Below are 19,157 nucleotides of genomic sequence, written 5' to 3'. Positions count from 1 at the left end.
AAACTGAGGGACTAATCTGTATCCCAGTGAGACGAATCAAGCAGACTCCCCTCTCCTCCCCCTTTTCCTGCCTCCTGCCCATCTTCCATCAGGTCCATACTATGGTCATTGGCTGGCGGGGTCTACAATGTACATCCTCCTGGGTTCTTGGACAATTGCTACAGTAGCTTATTTGGGTTTCCTAACTTCTATGGGTATAAAATTGTTACTACAACATTCTTTTCTCTTTTTTAAAGAAATGCTTTTAAGATTCATTTATTTACTTGAAAGGCAGTCACAGACACACACACACACAAGGTCTTCCATCTACTGGTTCGCTTACCAAATGGTTGCAACAGCCAGAGCTAAGCTGATCTGAAGCTAGGAGCCAGGTGCTTCTTCCAGGTCTCCCATGTGCGTGCAGGGGCCTAAGCACTTGGGCTTCTACTGCTTTCCCAGGCCATCAGTAGGGAGCCAGATCGGAAGTGAAGCAGCTGGGACTCGAACTGGTGCTCATGTGGATGCCAGTGCTACAGGCAGGCGCTTAACCTTCTATGCCACAGCACTGGCCCCTCTTTTTTCCTCTTAAGATTCATTTAATTACTATTTTTAAAAAGATTTTATTTTTTTTGAAAGAGTTACAGAGAGAGGTCTTCCATCTACTTGTTCACTCCTCAAATGGCTGCAATGGCCTGAGCTGAGCTGAGCTGAAGCCAGGAGCCAGGAGCCAGGAGCTTCTTCTGGGTCTTCCATGTGCATGCAGGGGCCCAAGGACTTGGGCCATTCTCTGCTGCTTTCCCAGGAGCATTAGCAGGGAGCCAGATCAGAAGTGGAGCAGCCAGGACTTGAATCAGCACCCATATGGCATATGGCATACGGCAGGCCAGGGCTTTAACCTGCTGTGCTGTTGCTGTGGATTCGTTCTGAGAGGAGGAGCGCGGTGGGGGCAAGAGGTGCAGAGTCACCACACAGACCCCGGGAACCAGGTGAAAGCGGGCCAGAGGCGAGCAGCCCACAGACTCATTTATTTCAGTTGGTACAGCAGCTTAAATAGCCAAGGCAGCCAATCCAGTCAAGGGGCAGTTTATGCCCTAACCAATCATAGCCTGTTGCCAGGCAGTATCTGAAGCCATCCAATCACAGCCTGTTGCCAGGCAGGCTCCATTGCCAGGTGGGTTTTGAAGCCATTCCTGAGTAACTGATGCTCGCTTGCCAGCGGCCATCTTGGGATGGCCTTCTCATCCCACCACACTGTGCCATAGCACCGGCCCCAGGATTTATTTAAATATTTGAAAGAGTTACAGAGAGAGAAGCAGAGACAGAGAGGGGACAGATCTTTCCTCTGCTGGTTTTCTCCTCAAATAGCCACATTGGCCCTAGCTGGGCTAGGTGTCAGGAACTCCACCTGGATCTCCCATTTGGGTGGCAGAGGCCCAAATACTTGGGCCATCTCCCACTGCCTTCCCAGGCACATTAGCAGTGAGCTAGACCCAAAGTGGAGCAGCTGTGACTGGAACCAGTACTGGTAATAATGCTGGCAGTGGCTTAACTTGCCATGCCACAAGGGCCCCATTATGTCATTCTTATGTGGTCTTAATGGTGCTTTAAAAAATTGGGGCGCACTAGATATTTTGGGTTGGGTCAATTGCTTGAGGAGAGTCACCATTCTCACGAAATCCTCATTCAAACAGGGCACGTTCAGAAGTTAGCAAGGGCAGATTTGGGATTTGAACCCTGTTGGCTATTCAGTAGGTGGTTTCCTATTTGGATTTGTAATTTAGTTTTCCCAAAGGGTTTCAGCACTGCAGGGGGTTCACTTGGAACATTTTAATATTACTGATTTTTTTCTATTTGGAGTATTTTATGCTATTATTTGGGCTCACTGCAAAACAGTGTCTTCAAATTTTTTCTTAACTTAGGATATGCAGCAGGGAAATGCATTATGTACCACAAACCTATAACTGAAGCTCATTTTTACACAAAATAAAACATTGCGTCTACAGTTGCCCCCAGAGTAGGGCTATGGTAAAGGTCTGTGAGTAGGCAGTTAACTGGGAAAATGGCCACAGCACACAGGAGCGAGTAGCAGAGGGAATGCAACAGAGCTGACAGACAAGCCAGCACAGGCATGTGACCAAGGTCCCCACCACCATGGCAACCGAGCTCAAGGCACAGAGCTCAGAATCGTCTCCTTGGGGGATGGCGAAGGATGTGTTTATCCTGATGCCTGCCCCACATCCGGCTCCAGTGGTCCCACAGCTATTAACCCCCCTCCTTCCAGTGTATGTGACAAGAAGCAGTGGCATGGGTGGATGTGGTCAAACCTCAGGGGAACTGTCTTGGGCATCAGCAGCTGAAGAAGAAGTGGAACAGAGGGTGCAGCCACAGGACATGTCTAGTCAAAGCAGTCACACACACAGGCTGGTGCTTCTTAAAATCCAGGACCCAGAAATTCCCTATCGGGGCTACAGATCAAAACCATTTTCACAGTATTAAGGTGACAGCTGTCTTCCTCATTCTTGTTCTCATGAGTACGCAATGGAGTCTTCCAGAGGCTTTGTGTTGTGTGGTGACATAACAGATCCAATGCAGAAGGAGATACGAGTACAAGCTGTCTTCCACTAAGCTAGATAGTGAAGAGATTTGCAAAAATGTAAAGCAATTCTACTTGTCTCAGTACTTTTTTTTTTGTTTTGAAAAATATAGGGCCGGCGCCGCGGCTCACTAGGCTAATCCTCCGCCTTGTGGCGCCGGCACACCGGGTTCTAGTCCCGGTCGGGGCACCGGATTCTGTCCCAGTTGCCCCTCTTCCAGGCCAGCTCTCTGCTGTGGCCAGGGAATGCAGTGGAGGATGGCCCAAGTGCTTGGGCCCTGCACCCCATGGGAGACCAGGAGAAGCACCTGGATCCTGCCATCGGATCAGCGCGGTGCGCCAGCCGCAGCACGCTGGCCACGGCGGCCATTGGAGGGTGAACCAACGGCAAAAGGAAGACCTTTCTCTCTGTCTCTCTCTCACTGTCCACTCTGCCTGTCAAAAAAATAAATTAAAAAAAAAAAAGAAAAAAAGAAAAATATAGCTGTTTTTCATGAAATATATATGTTAAATTTCACTATATTTTTGGAATAAGATTATATAGTAATAATTCAGGTTAAATGTTTATAAAACAGAAACTATCTTTATCTGATTAGAATGTGATGATCAAATTAAAATTTAAAAAAAATTATTTATTTGAGGGTCTGAGACATACACACACAGAATGCATCTCCCATCCACTGGTTTACTCCTCAAATGCTGGCAACAGCTCCAGCTGGGCCAAGCTCAAGCTGGGGACCAAGAACTCAATCCAGGTCTCCCATGTGGGTGGCAGGGACCCAACTACCTGAGCCATCACCTGCTGCCTCCCAGGGTCTGCGTTAGCAGAAGCTGGAATCAGGAGATGGAGATGGGAATCAAACTCAGGCAAGTGTGCTAACTGCTAGGCTACACACCTGTCCCTCAGCTTTAGAACAGAAAAGTAACAGCTTTATTATTTACAAGTAAATATTTCTAAACAACTTTATACATAAAATCTCTTTGGGGCTCTTTCCAAGGATAAAGGGATTCTGAGTTTTAAAAAAAAAAAAAAAAAACAGGTAGAGAATCCTTACACACAATTGATCATGACCCTCAAAGAACTGCAGCCAGTTTGAGAAACACTGGTGCAACTTTTCTGAACCACAAGAACAATGTGGCTGGAAAACAGCACATTAGTTACTCTGAGGTTCAAAATGCAGTGCGGCACTAGTTACGTAAGGTTCTATCCTGACCCATTTCAGAACCGAGGCGCTTCACTGGCCCTAGGACAGGGAGCTCCTAGGGAGCTTCCTGGAGACGGGAGGGGGACTGCGAACTGCTGCCCTTCTCTTCCATTGTGGACAGCCACTGCCCGGCTTGACCTCTGGCTCAGGGCAGCTAAACTCGGGTAGGCAGTCATTCACAACCTTGGCTGCATTGTTAGGAGCATCTGGGAGACAGCAGAGAACAACCCTGCCTGGGCCCCACTCCAGATCAATGAATCAAAACTTCCGGCAGGGGGTGGGAGAGGGTGGGGCAGAGCTGGCACTGTGGCATAGTAGTTGAGCCTCACCTGCGATGCCAGCATCCCATATGGGCACCAGTTCATGTCTGGGCTGCTCCATTTCTGATCTAGCTCCTTGCTGATGTCCTGGGAAAGCAGTGGGAGATGGCCCAAGTGCTTGGGCCTCTGTAGGAGGCCCCCGTAGGAGACCCGGAAAACGCTACTGGCTTCAGATCGGTCCAGCTCCAGCTGTCGTGGCCATTTCAAGTGAACTAGCAGATGGGGGAACCTCTCTCTCTGCCTCTCCCCCTCTGTAGCTCTGCCTCTCAAAACAAAAACAAAAACAAACCAACTAATGGGGTGGATATAGGCATTGTTTCTGTCCTTTTAAACCATGTTCCATGCCCAGGTAACCACCAGGCAGATCAAGGGACAGGGCACCTCCCGCTCCCCAGCAGACTCCCTCATGCCTTCCCTTAGTTAGTGCCCCCTCCACAGGTAACCTCTAGTCTAATACTTGGCATCATAGGTCAGTTTTGAACTTCATGGAATCATACAGTATATACTCTTTTGGCTCAACAATCGATTTGTGCTCTTCATTCATGTTGTAAGGTAGAGGTACTTCATTCTTGTTTGCATGACTGTAAATGAGGGTCCTTCAAAAAGCTGATGGAAAAAAGAAACTAAAGGTATTCATGCTGGGGGCTGGCACTGTGGCACATCACATTAAAGTCCCGGCCTGTAATCCCAGCATCCCATATGGGCACTGGTTTGCCTTCCAGCTGCTCCTCTTCCGATCCAGCTCTCTGCTATGGCCTGGGAAAGCAGTGGAAGATGGCCCAAGTCCGTGGGCCCCTGCACCCATAGTGGGAGACCAGGAAGAAGCTCCTGGCTTTTTATTGGCCTAGCTGTGGGAGGGCCATGTGGGGAATGAACCAACAGATGGAAGAACTCTGTCCTCCCTCTCTCTGTGACTCTGCATTTCAAATAAATAAAAATTTTAAAAAATGTTTATTTTGGTATAAAAATTTTGGAAAATCCATGCAGCTTTTCATAATATGCATTTCCATGCACTTTCAAAGCTCCCTTATGATCCACTGCATGAGTAGACCAAGGTTTATTTATGATTCTTTATATGATGGAGTTTGCTGGCTCCCTTGAACCCCTCTTAAGTGTGATGACATGCTCTCATCATGCAATACAGCAAAGCAATGGCAGATGCCCGTCATGGGACATATGTGCTTACGGAAATGGAAATCCCTATTTTCTTAACCACTTAAAATTACTTTTGCACAGAAGGTATAAACTTGTATAAATTAAAATGTGTGACTCGAGTCCTGTGTTGTAAATATATGCACGTGTGCACACCTCAAAGGAAAACTCAAGCCAGAGTAGTATAGAGATTTAGGGTGCTGTAAGTTACAGGGCCTTGTCCAGTGCTACATTTGGATTTGGTTTTACTGGTTAACTGTGCGCATACCTTTGTTAAGTTAAATATATATATGAACCTCATTGCCACCTAAGTGCATCCTATTGTTAGGCTGGATACATCCCAATATTAATAAGGCAATACCATTCAAACATTCATTTACCAAATCCACCAATCCCAACTGTACTTCTCCAAGTCAATAAAAGTCATCTATAAGTTCCCGACTCCGCAAAGATCTGGGAATGACCCCTGATCGCATTTTCTGTCAACCCTGCCGGCCTGCACACTCAGGTCCGTGTACCCAGTCAGTTAGTAAGTCTCCAGCAAATGCTGCAAAGCTCTCCCCTCCTCCACAACTCCACTGCCACCACCCTGGTCTATGCAGTCATCATTTCTTGCCTGCAGTAAGGCAATCAATTGTCTCCTTACTTTCATACTCAGGTTCCACTGCCAACCTCTACCCACCCTCCCACTCCACCCTCCCAAATCTATTCACCCATCAGTCAGAGTGACCTCTAAAATACACACATCAGGCCATGTCACTGCTTTCCTTACAGACTCTCAACAGCTCATACCTAAGGTGCCTCACACTCATCACTTACCACTTACACTTAAACCTCAACTCCCTACCCTGACTGGCAAAACCATGAGGTCTGGTCTCTCTCGGAGCATCTCAGACCATGTCCCTTCGTCCAGCTCTGGACTACCGCTGGCCGTCGTCTCTCTGCTCTGAGAACCCTCCACACTCCTTCTCACCTCAGCCCCACCTGCCTCACAGAAGTTTACCCTGCCCCTCCCCCAGTCTTTACATGACCAGCTTCTTTTTCTGTTACTCAGTTCTGAATCTCAACTGCCTCTGAGGTGCCTCCCTTGACCATCCAATCTATAGTAGCTCTCCTACTTTCTAGAGCGTTAGACCATCTGAATTCTCTGCATGGTACTCATTACAAAGAACATTTTCTTAGTCTGTTTCAACCTCTGCCTCTAAAATTTAAGTTCTCTAAGAATCTTACTACACCTTCAGTGCCAGAAAAATAGTAATAAGTACTAAATAAATATCTGTGCCTGACAAGAATCTGATAGTGAAAATATAAAGCGTACCCTTCCCCCAAGTCTAACGTTGAATTCTGGGTCCCTCAGGCCAACCAGGAGGAAGGACACAGTGGTCCTTTGCAAATCACAGGACAAATGCATCCGTGGAGGGGATTCTTGATTATACTGACCCGTGTTTTTTTTTTTTTTTTTAAAGTCTGCTATATGGTAGTGTGTGTTTTATTTATTCTATCCATTAATTACTAATATTGAGAACACTTACAGCAGTAATTGAGCTTAATCTAAGAGAAGATCAACTTGCATCTTTTTATATCTCAATACCAAGTATTAGTGAGAGATAGTCAAAATAATTATGGTCAAAATTACTATGTTAGGAACTTATGATGCATTTACTTGATGTTCATCTGTTCACACTCGATTCAGTTTTTAGTATAAGGTTCTTTGGCTGAAAGAAAGAACATTCGGTTTACTTCACTAATAGGAACATCTCTCAGTGCTGGGATGGCCTCTGCTTGGTATTTCTTCTGCTGCTGATTTTTAGCATAGTTATCTGTGAGAAAAGAATAAAAAGCTCTGTTTATAAATGCAGTTTCTTTTCATCTCTGTGGCTGATAGAGACCCCTCATATAGCTTACCTGGCTGATGTTTGGAGAATAACACTTTTGTTTAATATAATTAAGTGATTATTTAATTCTCTCTTTAGAAGAAATGGCCCAATTAAAATAACAGTGTAATCAGCAAAGTAAGTTTCTCATCTCTAACTTGGAAAGAAATTAGTATTTCTTTTAATTGTACAAGGATGATTAGCCTCAATTGCATGTTTCTGACAGGGACAGAATTATATCCAGATCTTAATAATGTATTTAAGTCAACATCACAAACTACTGAATCATTTGGCCCAAATATTCATGTAAACAATTTCATTTTTGCATAAATTATCCATGTGGTTACTGTAAGTCAAGAATGCAGGAAATACATAGAGTAGGTTATCAGGAAAGAAATTTAAATATAAACTATAATTGGTTTTCCAAAATATATTGTATTGGCTTATGAGTAAAGGTTTTTGAAACTTGAAAAATCATACCAGTAACTTAAAAACTTTACTTCCCAGAACCTAAACAAGCTCAAGAATCAGTTTATTTTAATAACTAGACTTGAACTGAAAAAAATGTTAAAAAAAAAAAGCCACAAAAATGTGCTGTGGCTCTTCTCTGCAGTCAGCTGGGATCAGGTGCACATGTGATCCTCCTGAAGAGGGTGTGCAGGGACCTGATGCTGCCCCTTGAGTGACAGGGCCTGCGTAGGATAAAAGATGCCTCTCTCAAAGCGGCTGAGAATGAAATTTGTATGGGACAATGTATCTGTTAACTAGTGCTATAATTCATTAGGATTTCTGTCTTCCACGAATAGACCTGGTGCACATTAATCAGAGCTTATATTCTTCATGTATTTCTTTTTATTTTTTTTTTAAAGATTTTTATGTATTTGAAAGACAGAGTTCTGAGGACAGTGCTATGGCACAGTGGGTAAAGCCTGCAGTGCCAGCATCCCATATGGGTGCTGGTTCGAGTACCTGCTGCTTCACTTCTGACCCAGCCCCCTGTCCATGTGCCTGGCACAGCAAAGGAATATAGCCCAAGTCCTTGGACCCCTGCACCCATGTGGTCCATGTGGGAGACCCAGAAGAAGCTCCTGGCTTCAGACCAGCCAAGCTCTGACCATTACAGCTATTTGGGGAGTGACTCAGCAGATGGAAGATCTCTCTGTGTAACTCTGGCTTTAAAATAAATAAATAAATTACACCTTAAAAAAAAAAAAAAGAAAGAAAGAAAGAAAAGGAGTTTTACAGAGAGGGTGAGACACACAGAGATCTTCCACCTACTGGTTCACACCCCAAATGGCCACAACACTTGGAGCAGCGCAGGTCTGAAGCCAGGAGTTTCTTCTGTGTCTCCCACATGGGTGGCCAGGGTCCAAGGACTTGGGGCCATCTTCTGCTGTTTTCCCAGGCATATTAGCAGGGAGCTGGAGCAGAAGTGGAGCAGCTGGAACTCGAACCAGAGCCCACATGGGATGCTGGCACCACAGGTGGTGGCTTAACCCATCATGTCACAACACCAGCTCCAATATTTCCTTTTGTGTAATTCTGTACTTACTTCTCCTAGGTTCTTTTCATTGTCCCAATGTGTGTCCTGCAATCTTGGGTGCTTTTCTGGATAAAAGGGCAATACCCCAGCTGTTCATTTCCCCAGCACTTTCCTTTTACATAAACTTACCTGTGATTGTATGAATGGAGTTGAGCGGAGAGGTGCTCATCATGTTAACGCCAAACAAGAGTACATAACCAATGACTATAGTAATCAAGAGGTAGACAGGCAATGCGACTGCCCAGTATCTGCAGAAGAGATTATAGTATGGAATGGGTACCTTAAAAAGTTGCAATTCTCAATAGTCAATCATAAAACATGATATTTAATTTTATTTCAAGTAATACTTGCTCATGATAGACAATTCTTCAAGGTACATAATGAATAGCTGCAGTTTCCTATCCCACTTGTCCCTGTCTGGAAGTCTTATTCCCCAGGAAGGGACACTTTCATTACCTGGGCTATTGCTTCTGATACTTAACTTCCTAATTTCTACATAATGTGCTACTATTATTTTGTGGCTTTTTCTGTTTCATTTTCTCTACATTTCCTAATAAGACAATAGGGAATTTACTTCCTCCTATGTCTTCTGTACTTACAATTTCTGGTTAGGTCAGCAGTTGTTAAAAATTATCGTGACTATATAAACAACGTTTACCACAGAGAATCTTAGCTTTATACATCTTATTTTTGGTTTTAGAGAGAGTTTTTATTTGAAAGAGTTATTGACAGAAAGAGAGACAAAGATAGAGACAGCCATAAGGATAGATATAGTGAGAGTGATAGCAATAGAGAGTCTTCCATCCACTGGTTCACTCTCCAACAGCTGCAATGGCCGCCGCTGGGCCTGGCTGAAGCTGGAAGCCCAGAACTCCTCCGGGTCTCCATAGGGGTAGAAGGGGACAAGCATTTGGGAAATCTTTTACTGCCTTCCCAGGCACAAAGGTGCCAGCTTAATCCACTGTGCCACACTGCCAGCCCCACATTGCACACTTTCTTATATTTTTTGTTTTTTCTGGAAGTAGTAATTACATCTTTTTGTCTGTTTGATTTTTCCATGCTTCTAACAATACTCAAGCTCAAATTCTCTGATAGGATTCCTACAGTTCTCAACACAGTTAAATACAATGAGTGTTCAATCTTGCCAAGTTTTACTGAGTACATTGTTTCTTTAATAATTTTTTCCCTATGGCTTTCTCTTTCTGGAACTTTTTTTTTTTTTTAAAGGTTCATTTATTTGAAAGGCAGAGTTACAGAGATGCAGAGGCAGAGTGAGTGAAAGAGAGATATCTTCCATCCAAAATTGGTTGGCTCTCTAAATGGCCACAATGGCCGGAGCTGGGCTGAGCTGAAGCCAGAAGCTTCTTCCAGGTCTCCCACGTGGGTGCAGAGGCCCAAGGACTTGGACCATCTTCAGCTGCTTTCCCAGAAGCATTAGCAAGGAGCTGGATCAAAAGTGGAGCAGCTAGGACTTGAACTGGCACCCATATGGGATGTGGGCACTGCAGGCGGCAGCTTTACCTGCTACGCCACAGCGCTGACCCCTGGAACTTTTTTATTTATGTATTTATTTATTTGAGAGGGAGGGAGGGATGAGGAGAGGGAGGGACAGAGAGGGAAGCAGGAAGAGAACACACCCATGCACTGGTTCAGTACTCAAATGCCTGCAATAGCCAGAAGTGCAGCTGGGAACGGACTCCAGGTCTCCCATGAGGGCGGCAGGAATCCAGATGTTTTAGCTATCACCACTGCCTCCGGGATCCGCATTCGCAGACAGCCAGAATCATTCACCACAGCCAGGAACTGAACCCAGGTAACCTGATGCGGCACTGCAGGCACTCCAAGGGCCAGGCCAAATGTCTGCCCTATTTTCTGGGACTTTTAACGCACTTTATTATACTTTTCTCTGTTTTCCACTGTGTTGTTTATTGTCAATCATTTCAATTAAAAATTTTAGTTTTGCAGTCCAGCGTTGTGGTATAGCAGGTAAAGGTGCCACCTGTGACATCAGCCTCCCATACAGGCCCCAGTTTGTGTCCCAGTTGGTCCACTTCTGATCCAGCTCCCTGACAATGGCCTGGGAAAAGCAGGAGAAGACAGCCCAAATGTCTGGGTCCCTGCCACCCAGACAGGGACCATGTGGGAGACCCAGATGAAATTCCTGGATCCCGGTTTCAGTCTGGCCCACCCCTGGCTTTTGTGGTCACCTGGGGAGTGAAGCAGTGGATGGAAGCGCTCTCTCTCCCTCTCTTCCCCTGTTTCTGTAACTCTTTCAAATAAATAAATCGTAAAAAATTTTATTATCTTTATAATAAAGTAACTCCTTGAACATTTGTATTCTTGAACTCTGTATAGTATTCTTTTTTTTTTAATTTTTTTAATTTTTATTATTATTATTTTTTTTAAATTTTTGACAGGCAGAGTGGACAGTGAGAGAGAGACAGAGAGAAAGGTCTTCCTTTTGCCGTTGGTTCACCCTCCAATGGCCGCCGCGGTAGGCGCGATGCGGCCGGCGCACCGCGCTGATCCGATGGCAGGAGCCAGGTGCTTCTCCTGGTCTCCCATGGGGTGCAGGGCCCAAGCACTTGGGCCATCCTCCACTGCACTCCCTGGCCACAGCAGAGAGCTGGCCTGGAAGAGGGGCAACCGGGACAGGATCGGTGCCCCGACCGGGACTAGAACCCGGTGTGCCGGCGCCACAAGGCGGAGGATTAGCCTAGTGAGCCCTGGCGCCGGCCGAACTCTGTATAGTATTCTGTTCATTTCGAAGTTATAATCTTCTCTGAGTATTTTACATTAAAAGCTTGCCAGCACTCTGCCACAGCGGGTTAATGCCCTGACCTGAAGCGCTGGCATCCCATATGGGTGCCAGTTCGAGATCCGGCTGCTCCACTTCCCATCCAGCTCTCTGCTATAGCCTGGGATAGCAGAAGATGGCCCAAGTCCTTGAGCTCTTGCACTTGCGTGGGAGACCCAGAAGCAGCTCCTGGCTTCAGATCGGTGCAGCTCTGACTGTTGTGGCCAACTGGGGAGTGAACCATTGGATAGAAGACCTTTCTTTCTCTCTCTCTCTGTGTAACTGACTTTCAAACAAATAAATAAATCTTAAAAAAAAAAAAAAAATCCAAAGCCAGGAGCCAGGAGCTTCTTCAGGGTCTCTCACGCGGGTGCAGGGGCCCAAGCACTTGGGCCATCTTCTGCTTTCCCAGGCCACAGCAGAGAGCTGGATCGGAAGTGGAGCAGCTGGGTCTCAAACTGGTGCCCATATGGGATGCTGGTGCTTCATGCCAGGGCATTAACCCACAGCACCACAGCGCTGGCCCCTGCATTTCTCCTTTTTTCTTCTGTATTTCTTGATAGAGACTTTTCTCAACAACTGGGTAACTTACAGGCAGTCTATTCATATTTTAAAATGAAGAGTTGACAAGCCACTTGAAAGCACTGTGCGTACATGAGGAGATGACCAATTATCAGAGACCTTGCCCACTTCACTGGAGTCCTCCAATTGTCACAAATCATAGATCTTTTTGTTTTTGTTTTTTGACTGGTCAGCGTCCTAAGAACGAACCTTCCCATCTTCCCCTGTGATCTGGGAGAAGGGTGACAAGAGGCTGGACGCCTAGTGAGGGGAGGCGTTAAGGTGGGACTTCACCACTTGGTCATGCAGATTCTCACTAGTCCCATTTTCAGTGGGGTGACCCATGTCCACACAAAGCTCTAGAGACCCCCAGAAGAGATCCTCACTCAACTGTTCCAGGGAGAGAAAAGCTCCAGTTTTCTGCAGGGGATGGCAGGGTCGGAGCCCTAACTTTGAGGACTGAGAGGAGGAGATCTGACCTCTAATGTTAACATGTTTTGAGTCCAACTCAAAATGACCACGTTAAAGAGGCATCTGGTACCTTCAATGTCTGAGCCATTCTGAAGTTCCCTACTTCAGCCATGTGGAAAAAGCAGAAACAAATTCAGTCACAATTACCTATCTCAATCTGTTTTCCAAAATTTTGTTGATACCTCTTATCTACTATCTTAGCCTTTGTTGCTGTGGGACCTTAATTTTAAAAAACAGGATCAGTTTAGCAAAAATTTGGGGAGGAAATGGAGATAAACATGTGCTTACCCTACCATCTTTAATTAGCAGTGTATCAATAATATCTTTAAAAAGCTTTTCAAACCATTCATGCATTTAAAAATATGATCCTTCTGAACACCTTCGCTATTCTCTTATTTAAATAAACATATGAAGGGGTGGGCATTTCACCTAGCAGTTAAGCCATGGTTTAAAACTTGTGCATCCTATGTTGGAGTACCTGGGTTCAGTGTCGGCTCTGGCTCCTGAATCAGCTTCCTGCTAATGCAGCAGGACCTGGGTCCCTACCACCATGCAGGAGACTGATGCCTTAGTATCTGGGACCCTACCACCACACGGGGGACTAATGCCCCAGGACCTGGGTCCCTACCACCACACGGGGGACTGATGCCCCAGGACCTGGGTCCCTACCACCACACGGGGGACTGACGCCCCAGGACCTGGGTCCCTACTACCATGAGGGGGACTGATGCCCCAGGACCTGGGTCCCTACCACCACACGGGGGACTAACGCCCCAGGACCTGGGTCCCTACCACCATGAGGGGGACTAATGCCCCAGGACCTGGGTCCCTACCACCACACGGGGGACTAATGCTCCAGGACCTGGGTCCCTACCACCATGAGGGGGACTGATGCCCCAGGACCTGGGTCCCTACTACCATGAGGGGGACTGATGCCCCAGGACCTGGGTCCCTACTACCATGAGGGGGACTGATGCCCCAGGACCTGGGTCCCTACCACCATGAGGGGGACTGATGCCCCAGGACCTGGGTCCCTACTACCATGAGGGGGACTGATGCCCCAGGACCTGGGTCCCTACCACCACACGGGGGACTGATGCCCCAGGACCTGGGTCCCTACCACCATGAGGGGGACTGATGCCCCAGGACCTGGGTCCCTACCACCATGAGGGGGACTGACGCCCCAGGACCTGGGTCCCTACCACCACACGGGGACTAATGCCCCAGGACCTGGGTCCCTACCACCACACGGGGGACTGATGCCCCAGGACCTGGGTCCCTACCACCACACGGGGGACTGACGCCCCAGGACCTGGGTCCCTACCACCATGAGGGGGACTAATGCCCCAGGACCTGGGTCCCTACCACCATGCGGGGGACTGATGCCCCAGGACCTGGGTCCCTACCACCACACGGGGGACTGATGCCCCAGGACCTGGGTCCTTACCACCACACGGGGGACTAATGCCCCAGGACCTGGGTCCCTACTACCATGAGGGGGACTGATGCCCCAGGACCTGGGTCCCTACTACCATGAGGGGGACTGATGCCCCAGGACCTGGGACCCTACCACCACACGGGGGACTAACGCCCCAGGACCTGGGTCCCTACCACCATGAGGGGGACTGATGCCCCAGGACCTGGGTCCCTACCACCACACGGGGGACTGATGCCCCAGGACCTGGGTCCCTACCACCACACGGGGGACTAATGCCCCAGGACCTGGGTCCCTACCACCATGAGGGGGACTGATGCCCCAGGACCTGGGTCCCTACCACCACACGGGGGACTGATGCCCCAGGACCTGGGTCCCTACCACCACATGGGGGACTGATGCCCCAGGACCTGGGTCCCTACCACCACACGGGGGACTAACGCCCCAGGACCTGGGTCCCTACCACCATGAGGGGGACTAACGCCCCAGGACCTGGGTCCCTACCACCATGCGGGGGACTGATGCCCCAGGACCTGGGTCCCTACCATCATGAGGGGGACTGATGCCCCAGGACCTGGGTCCCTACCACCACACGGGGGACTAACGCCCCAGGACCTGGGTCCCTACCACCATGAGGGGGACTGATGCCCCAGGACCTGGGTCCCTACCACCACACGGGGGACTGATGCCCCAGGACCTGGGTCCCTACCACCATGCTGGGAGACTTGCATTGTGCTCCCAGCTCTATACTTGACCTCACTCCCTCCCCCACTGCCCTGGCTGTTGCAGGCATTCCAGGAAGCTCTGTCTCTTAAGAATGTTTAAATATATATTAAATGTATCTATGTTTAAACATGTAATACCTCCACATATAAATACATTTAATATTATACATGTAAACTATGTACAAAATATGTTTTATATATATGTTAGACTTACTTTTGAGGCCAATAGGTCAGGCCTAATGAGTTTAGCCAAGATTCAGGAATAAAAGCCCACACGAGATAAAGTACTGCAGAAGAGAGACAAAGAGGAGGAAAGTAAGGCATGCATCCAATCTCAGAAGGTCAGATAAAATAAAAGGGTTCCTTTAAGGGGCCCTGATTCATTCAGAATAGCTTTTTGCTTCTTTCAATTCTTCTGGCTCCTTATCTGTACTTCTAACATTCATCGTAATTATCTTAATACTAGGACGTTTAAAAAAACATTTCTGTAGGGCTGGCGCTGTGGCTCACTTGGGTAATCCTCCACCTTGTGGCGCCAGCATCCCATATGGGTGCCGGGTTCTAGTCCTGGTTGCTCCTCTTCCACTCCAGCTCTCTGCTGTGGCCCAGGAGGGCAGTGGAGGATGGCCCAAGTGCTTGGGCCCTGCAGCCGCTTGGGAGACCAGGAGGAAGCACCTGGCTCCTGGCTTCAGATCGGTATAGCGCCGGCCGTGGCGGCCATTTGGGGGGTGAACCAATGGAAGCAAGACCTTTCTCTCTGTCTCTCACTGTCTATGACTCTACCTGTCAAATAAAAAAAAAATTTCTGTAGCACAGCAAAATTTCAAAACACCTACATCAATGATGATCGATCAATTTTTTTCCTTGACAAGTATATATTACAGAACTCTGTCAGGAGTGTGAGATTCAATAGTGAAACCAAGGGGCCAGTGTTGTGGGTAAAGCTGCTGCCTGCAATGCCAGCATCCCCTATGGGTGCTGGTTTGAGTTCCAGCTGCTCCACTTCCAATCCAGCTTCCTGCTGATGCACCTGGGAAAGCAGTGGAAGATGGCCAAGTGCTTGGGCCCCTGCACCCATATGGGAGACCTGGAAGAAGCTCCTGGTAGGCCTGGCCCAGCCCCACCCATTGCAGCCATTTGGGGAGTGAACCAACAGACAGAAAACCTCTGTCTATCGGTAACTAAACCTTCAAATAAATAAATATTTTTTTTTAAATAGTGAATCCAAAATAAATAGTTTCTGCCCTCTCTGTACTCTCTAAAAGTGAACAGATATGTATATCAGTTATTTCCACTCCACTGGGACAAGGGCTAGTGAATCAGAAACAAAAGATGACACAGGAGCACATTAGTAGCACCTCCTTCCCCTCCCACCCTCCTTTCCCTTGCAGAATTTCTCCCCATAGCACATCTTAGCCTCTGACACTGGCTGTCTCCCCTTTCAAAATGAAAACTCCACTGGCCTGTAACAGGGCCAGACATACAGTGAGCACTCAATAAATACCTGAATTAATTTTTGGTTGTTCGCATGAGGGACTTAAGTCTAAAAATCATTGCTTTTCCTTATTTGTATGGTTTATACTCTGCAATATTCTTTGAAGAGGATTTACAAATACAGTAACAGCAGCAGCTAACACTTATTGCATGCGTGTTGTCTCCAAGCACTGTTTTAAGGGCTTTACATACATTACCCCAGCTAATCCTTACACTAGCCGTAAGAGGCAGCAAGCAGAGTGAAGTCAGCCCATGAGTCTGGGTTCAAATTCCCACTCTTTCATCTACTACCTTTGTGACCTTAAGTAAGGTACTCAAAGTCCAGTATTCTCACCTCTAATATGAGGCCAGCAACACTAGCACTTCCTCATAGGCCCGTCTTATGCATAATAAGCATTCAGTAACCACTCTCTCAAAGAAGTAAGCAGGCCCAGGTGACACAGTGAATCTGTGGCGTTCAAACTGGGACCGAGTTTTAAATTCTTCCCTCACAGGCTGGGCCATGAGAGCCATGTATAAGCTGTACTGATGGTGCAGGGAGGTGTTTTTCAGTAAGGGTTTAGAAAAACTACCATTCCCCTACCTTTCTGGTTTCCACAAAGTTGGATTGGGAACACCCAAGTTTCTCCCTCTTGCTTGCCTCATAATTCCCAAATCCTCTTGGGGAGAGACCTGGGGCCTGCTGTGCAACTCTGAGCATCTGTGTCTCTGTGAGCACCAGTTTATTCGTAGGAGTGAAATGGAACATTCCAGGGATTAAGTAAAATCCAGGAGGTTAAAGGCACATCGTCCAACCCAACACGGCCTAACTCTCTGCACTCCCCAGCTTCCGCACGCCTGCCCGGAGCATCACTTCCAAACCCTCTCAGGCCTCATCCCAGAACTCTCCATGTGCCCCACCCCCGGGGAAGGCTTGACTGAAGTCCCCTCTGTGCTCCCCAGCACGCACCACGCTGACATTAATCATATTAATTTTTTTTTTACTTTTTTTTTTTTTTTTGACAGGCAGAGTGGACAGTGAGAGAGAGACAGAGAGAAAGGTCTTCCTTTTGCCGTTGGTTCACCCTCCAATGGCCGCCGCGGTAGCGCGCTGCGGCCGGCGCACCGCGCTGATCCGATGGCAGGAGCCAGGTGCTTCTCCTGGTCTCCCATGGGGTGCAGGGCCCAAGCACGTGGGCCATCCTCCACTGCACTCCCTGGCCACAGCAGAGAGCTGGCCTGGAAGAGGGGCAACCGGGACAGGATACGTGCCCCGACCGGGGCTAGAACCCGGTGTGCCGGCGCCGCAAGGCGGTGGATTAACCTAGTGAGCCGCGGCGCCGGCTAATCGTATTAATTTACTCCTCTGTCTCACCCACAAGACCACGACCTTCTGGAGGGCAGGGACCAGGTTTGTCACCTGTCTGGCGCTGCATAAACACGTGCTGCGATTAGATCTTTTAGAACAGTGCTGGGACATGGAATATTCTGGACGAAGATGGCTTCCCTTCCGGCTTTGTGGAAAAGAGACACAAATAGGAAGAAGCAACAGCTCCCGTCCGCGCACCCTAACAACAAATGCACGATTTCCTCGTCCTGGAACACCAGAAAAAGCCCTTGGCCATCCCTCAGGGCAGTACTTACTGAAGCCAAACTGGGAGCTTAAGAACAGAACAAAACCATAGATCGCTCTTTCTGGCAGTGGCGACGGTGAATTTTCCACCATTTTCCCTGTGGCTCTAGTCCACCTGCGGGAAAGGAACACAACCGTCGTCAGAGATGTGCTGCCCCTCACCACAGGTCGATCAGAACCTCATCGCTTTGCTCCGGGCACGGCCTCTGCGGCGCACGGGAGCGGCCGCGCGCTCACAGGGCTCGCGGGCTCGCGCGGCCACCCGGGCAGGCGCTGGCCGGGCCGAAGGTCCGGCTCCGCAAGCTCGGCCACAGGGACCCGCGCCCACGCCCACGCCCACGCCGGGCCCCGTCCCGGTTCTCATTCGAAGCCCGGGCGGGGGCGGCCCTCGACCTTAGGTCCCTCAGGCGCCCACCAGGGCTCCGGGGGACAACTCGGCGGCCACCTCAACGCGCCGTCCTCTGCGCAAGCGCCGACCAGGAAGCCGCAGTCCCGGGTGGGGGCGGGTAAATAGGAAAGAGTGAGGGAGAGCGAGCGAGGCGCCCCGGCTCGGGCGCGGGCGGGTGAACAGAGTGAGAGAGAGCGAGCGAGCGAGGCGCCCCGACTCGGGCGCGTGAACAGAGTGAGAGAGAGCGAGGCGCCCCGGCTCGAGCGCGGGGGCCGGCGGGAGCGGCCCTGGGAAGGGGCCGGCGCGGCGCCAGTGCGCACGCGCGCTGCCAGCCCACGTGACCGTTCTGCCGCCCGCGCCCGCCGGCCGCTGCCCTGCTCGCTCGCTCGCTCGCTCCCGCCCGCCGCCTGGCTGACGTGGAGAGTCGGAGGCGGCGGAGGCGGCTGCAGCAGCCCGCGTCCGAGGCTCGCGGGCTGCGGGCCCCGGTGAGTGCGGCAGGGCTCCCGGATGCGTCACCTTGTCCCGCTGCCGCCGCGATGCCCGGGGAGCGGGGCCCTCCACACCCCCTCCGTGGGTGTGTGGTGAGTGTGGCTGTGTGCGCGTCGCCGGGCGTCCGTCGCACGGGGCCGGCTGAGGGAGTGTGCGTGGGTCGCGGCGCCCGCGCGCGAGGGGGTGTGGCCGCCTTTGTCTGCCCCTGCGGGTGTGTCCCGGGGTGTGGGGCCCTGGGTGTCCGTGCGGGGGTGGGAGCAGCCGGCTTCGGCCGCCCGCGCACCCGCGTCTCGGCCCGCGCGTGGGCGACCCCGAGGCCTCCCGGGGGTCTTTCTGCGGCTGCCCCTTCTGGGATGCGCGTGTTCGCGCCTCTGGCCGACGCGACCTCCGCCGGGAGCGCCGCCCGCGCGAGCGCGTCCCCGCGTGTGCGGCGCGCGAGGGGCCTGCGGGGTGCGTGACGTGCGGCGTGCGGGTTTGGGCTTGCGGGCGTGGGGGGTTTCGGTTTTCGCGGGCGCCCTG

At 49.6% G+C, this 19,157-nt stretch overlaps 2 protein-coding genes across 9 annotated transcripts in view; one reads left to right on the top strand and one right to left on the bottom strand.

The window, feature by feature from the left end:
- Positions 1-1,899: 1,899 nt before the first annotated feature.
- Positions 1,900-18,747, bottom strand: PIGP (phosphatidylinositol glycan anchor biosynthesis class P). 5 transcript variants are annotated; one of them, XM_062205155.1, is made up of 5 exons: positions 17,773-18,063; positions 14,870-14,942; positions 8,796-8,914; positions 6,913-7,069; positions 1,900-2,600 (listed from the first exon to the last, which is right to left on the bottom strand). In XM_062205155.1, exons 1-4 carry the CDS (start codon positions 17,852-17,854, stop codon positions 6,939-6,941), a joined length of 405 nt encoding a protein of 134 aa, XP_062061139.1. In that variant the 5' UTR covers positions 17,855-18,063; the 3' UTR covers positions 1,900-2,600; positions 6,913-6,938. The 5 variants fall into 5 exon arrangements, with proteins under 5 accessions (XP_062061139.1, XP_062061175.1, XP_062061167.1 ...); XM_062205191.1 differs by lacking the exon at positions 1,900-2,600 and adding an exon at positions 18,666-18,747 and having other exon boundaries at positions 6,802-7,069; positions 17,773-17,876; XM_062205183.1 differs by lacking the exon at positions 1,900-2,600 and adding an exon at positions 18,177-18,425 and having other exon boundaries at positions 6,802-7,069; positions 17,773-17,876.
- The window catches only part of TTC3 (tetratricopeptide repeat domain 3), a 123,823-nt gene continuing 123,219 nt past the window's right edge, over positions 18,554-19,157 (top strand). The window contains exon 1 of one of the 4 annotated variants that reach the window (XM_062205098.1): positions 18,554-18,634. The gene's annotated coding sequence lies outside the window, so the exon portion shown is untranslated. The other 3 variants (XM_062205142.1, XM_062205117.1, XM_062205133.1) reach the window with 3 other exon arrangements.

Source organism: Lepus europaeus, chromosome 2 (assembly GCF_033115175.1).
Source record: "Lepus europaeus isolate LE1 chromosome 2, mLepTim1.pri, whole genome shotgun sequence".
Lineage (NCBI taxonomy): Eukaryota > Metazoa > Chordata > Mammalia > Lagomorpha > Leporidae > Lepus > Lepus europaeus.
Note: the sequence above shows the minus strand (reverse complement) of the source record. Positions and strands in the feature narration are given on the sequence as shown.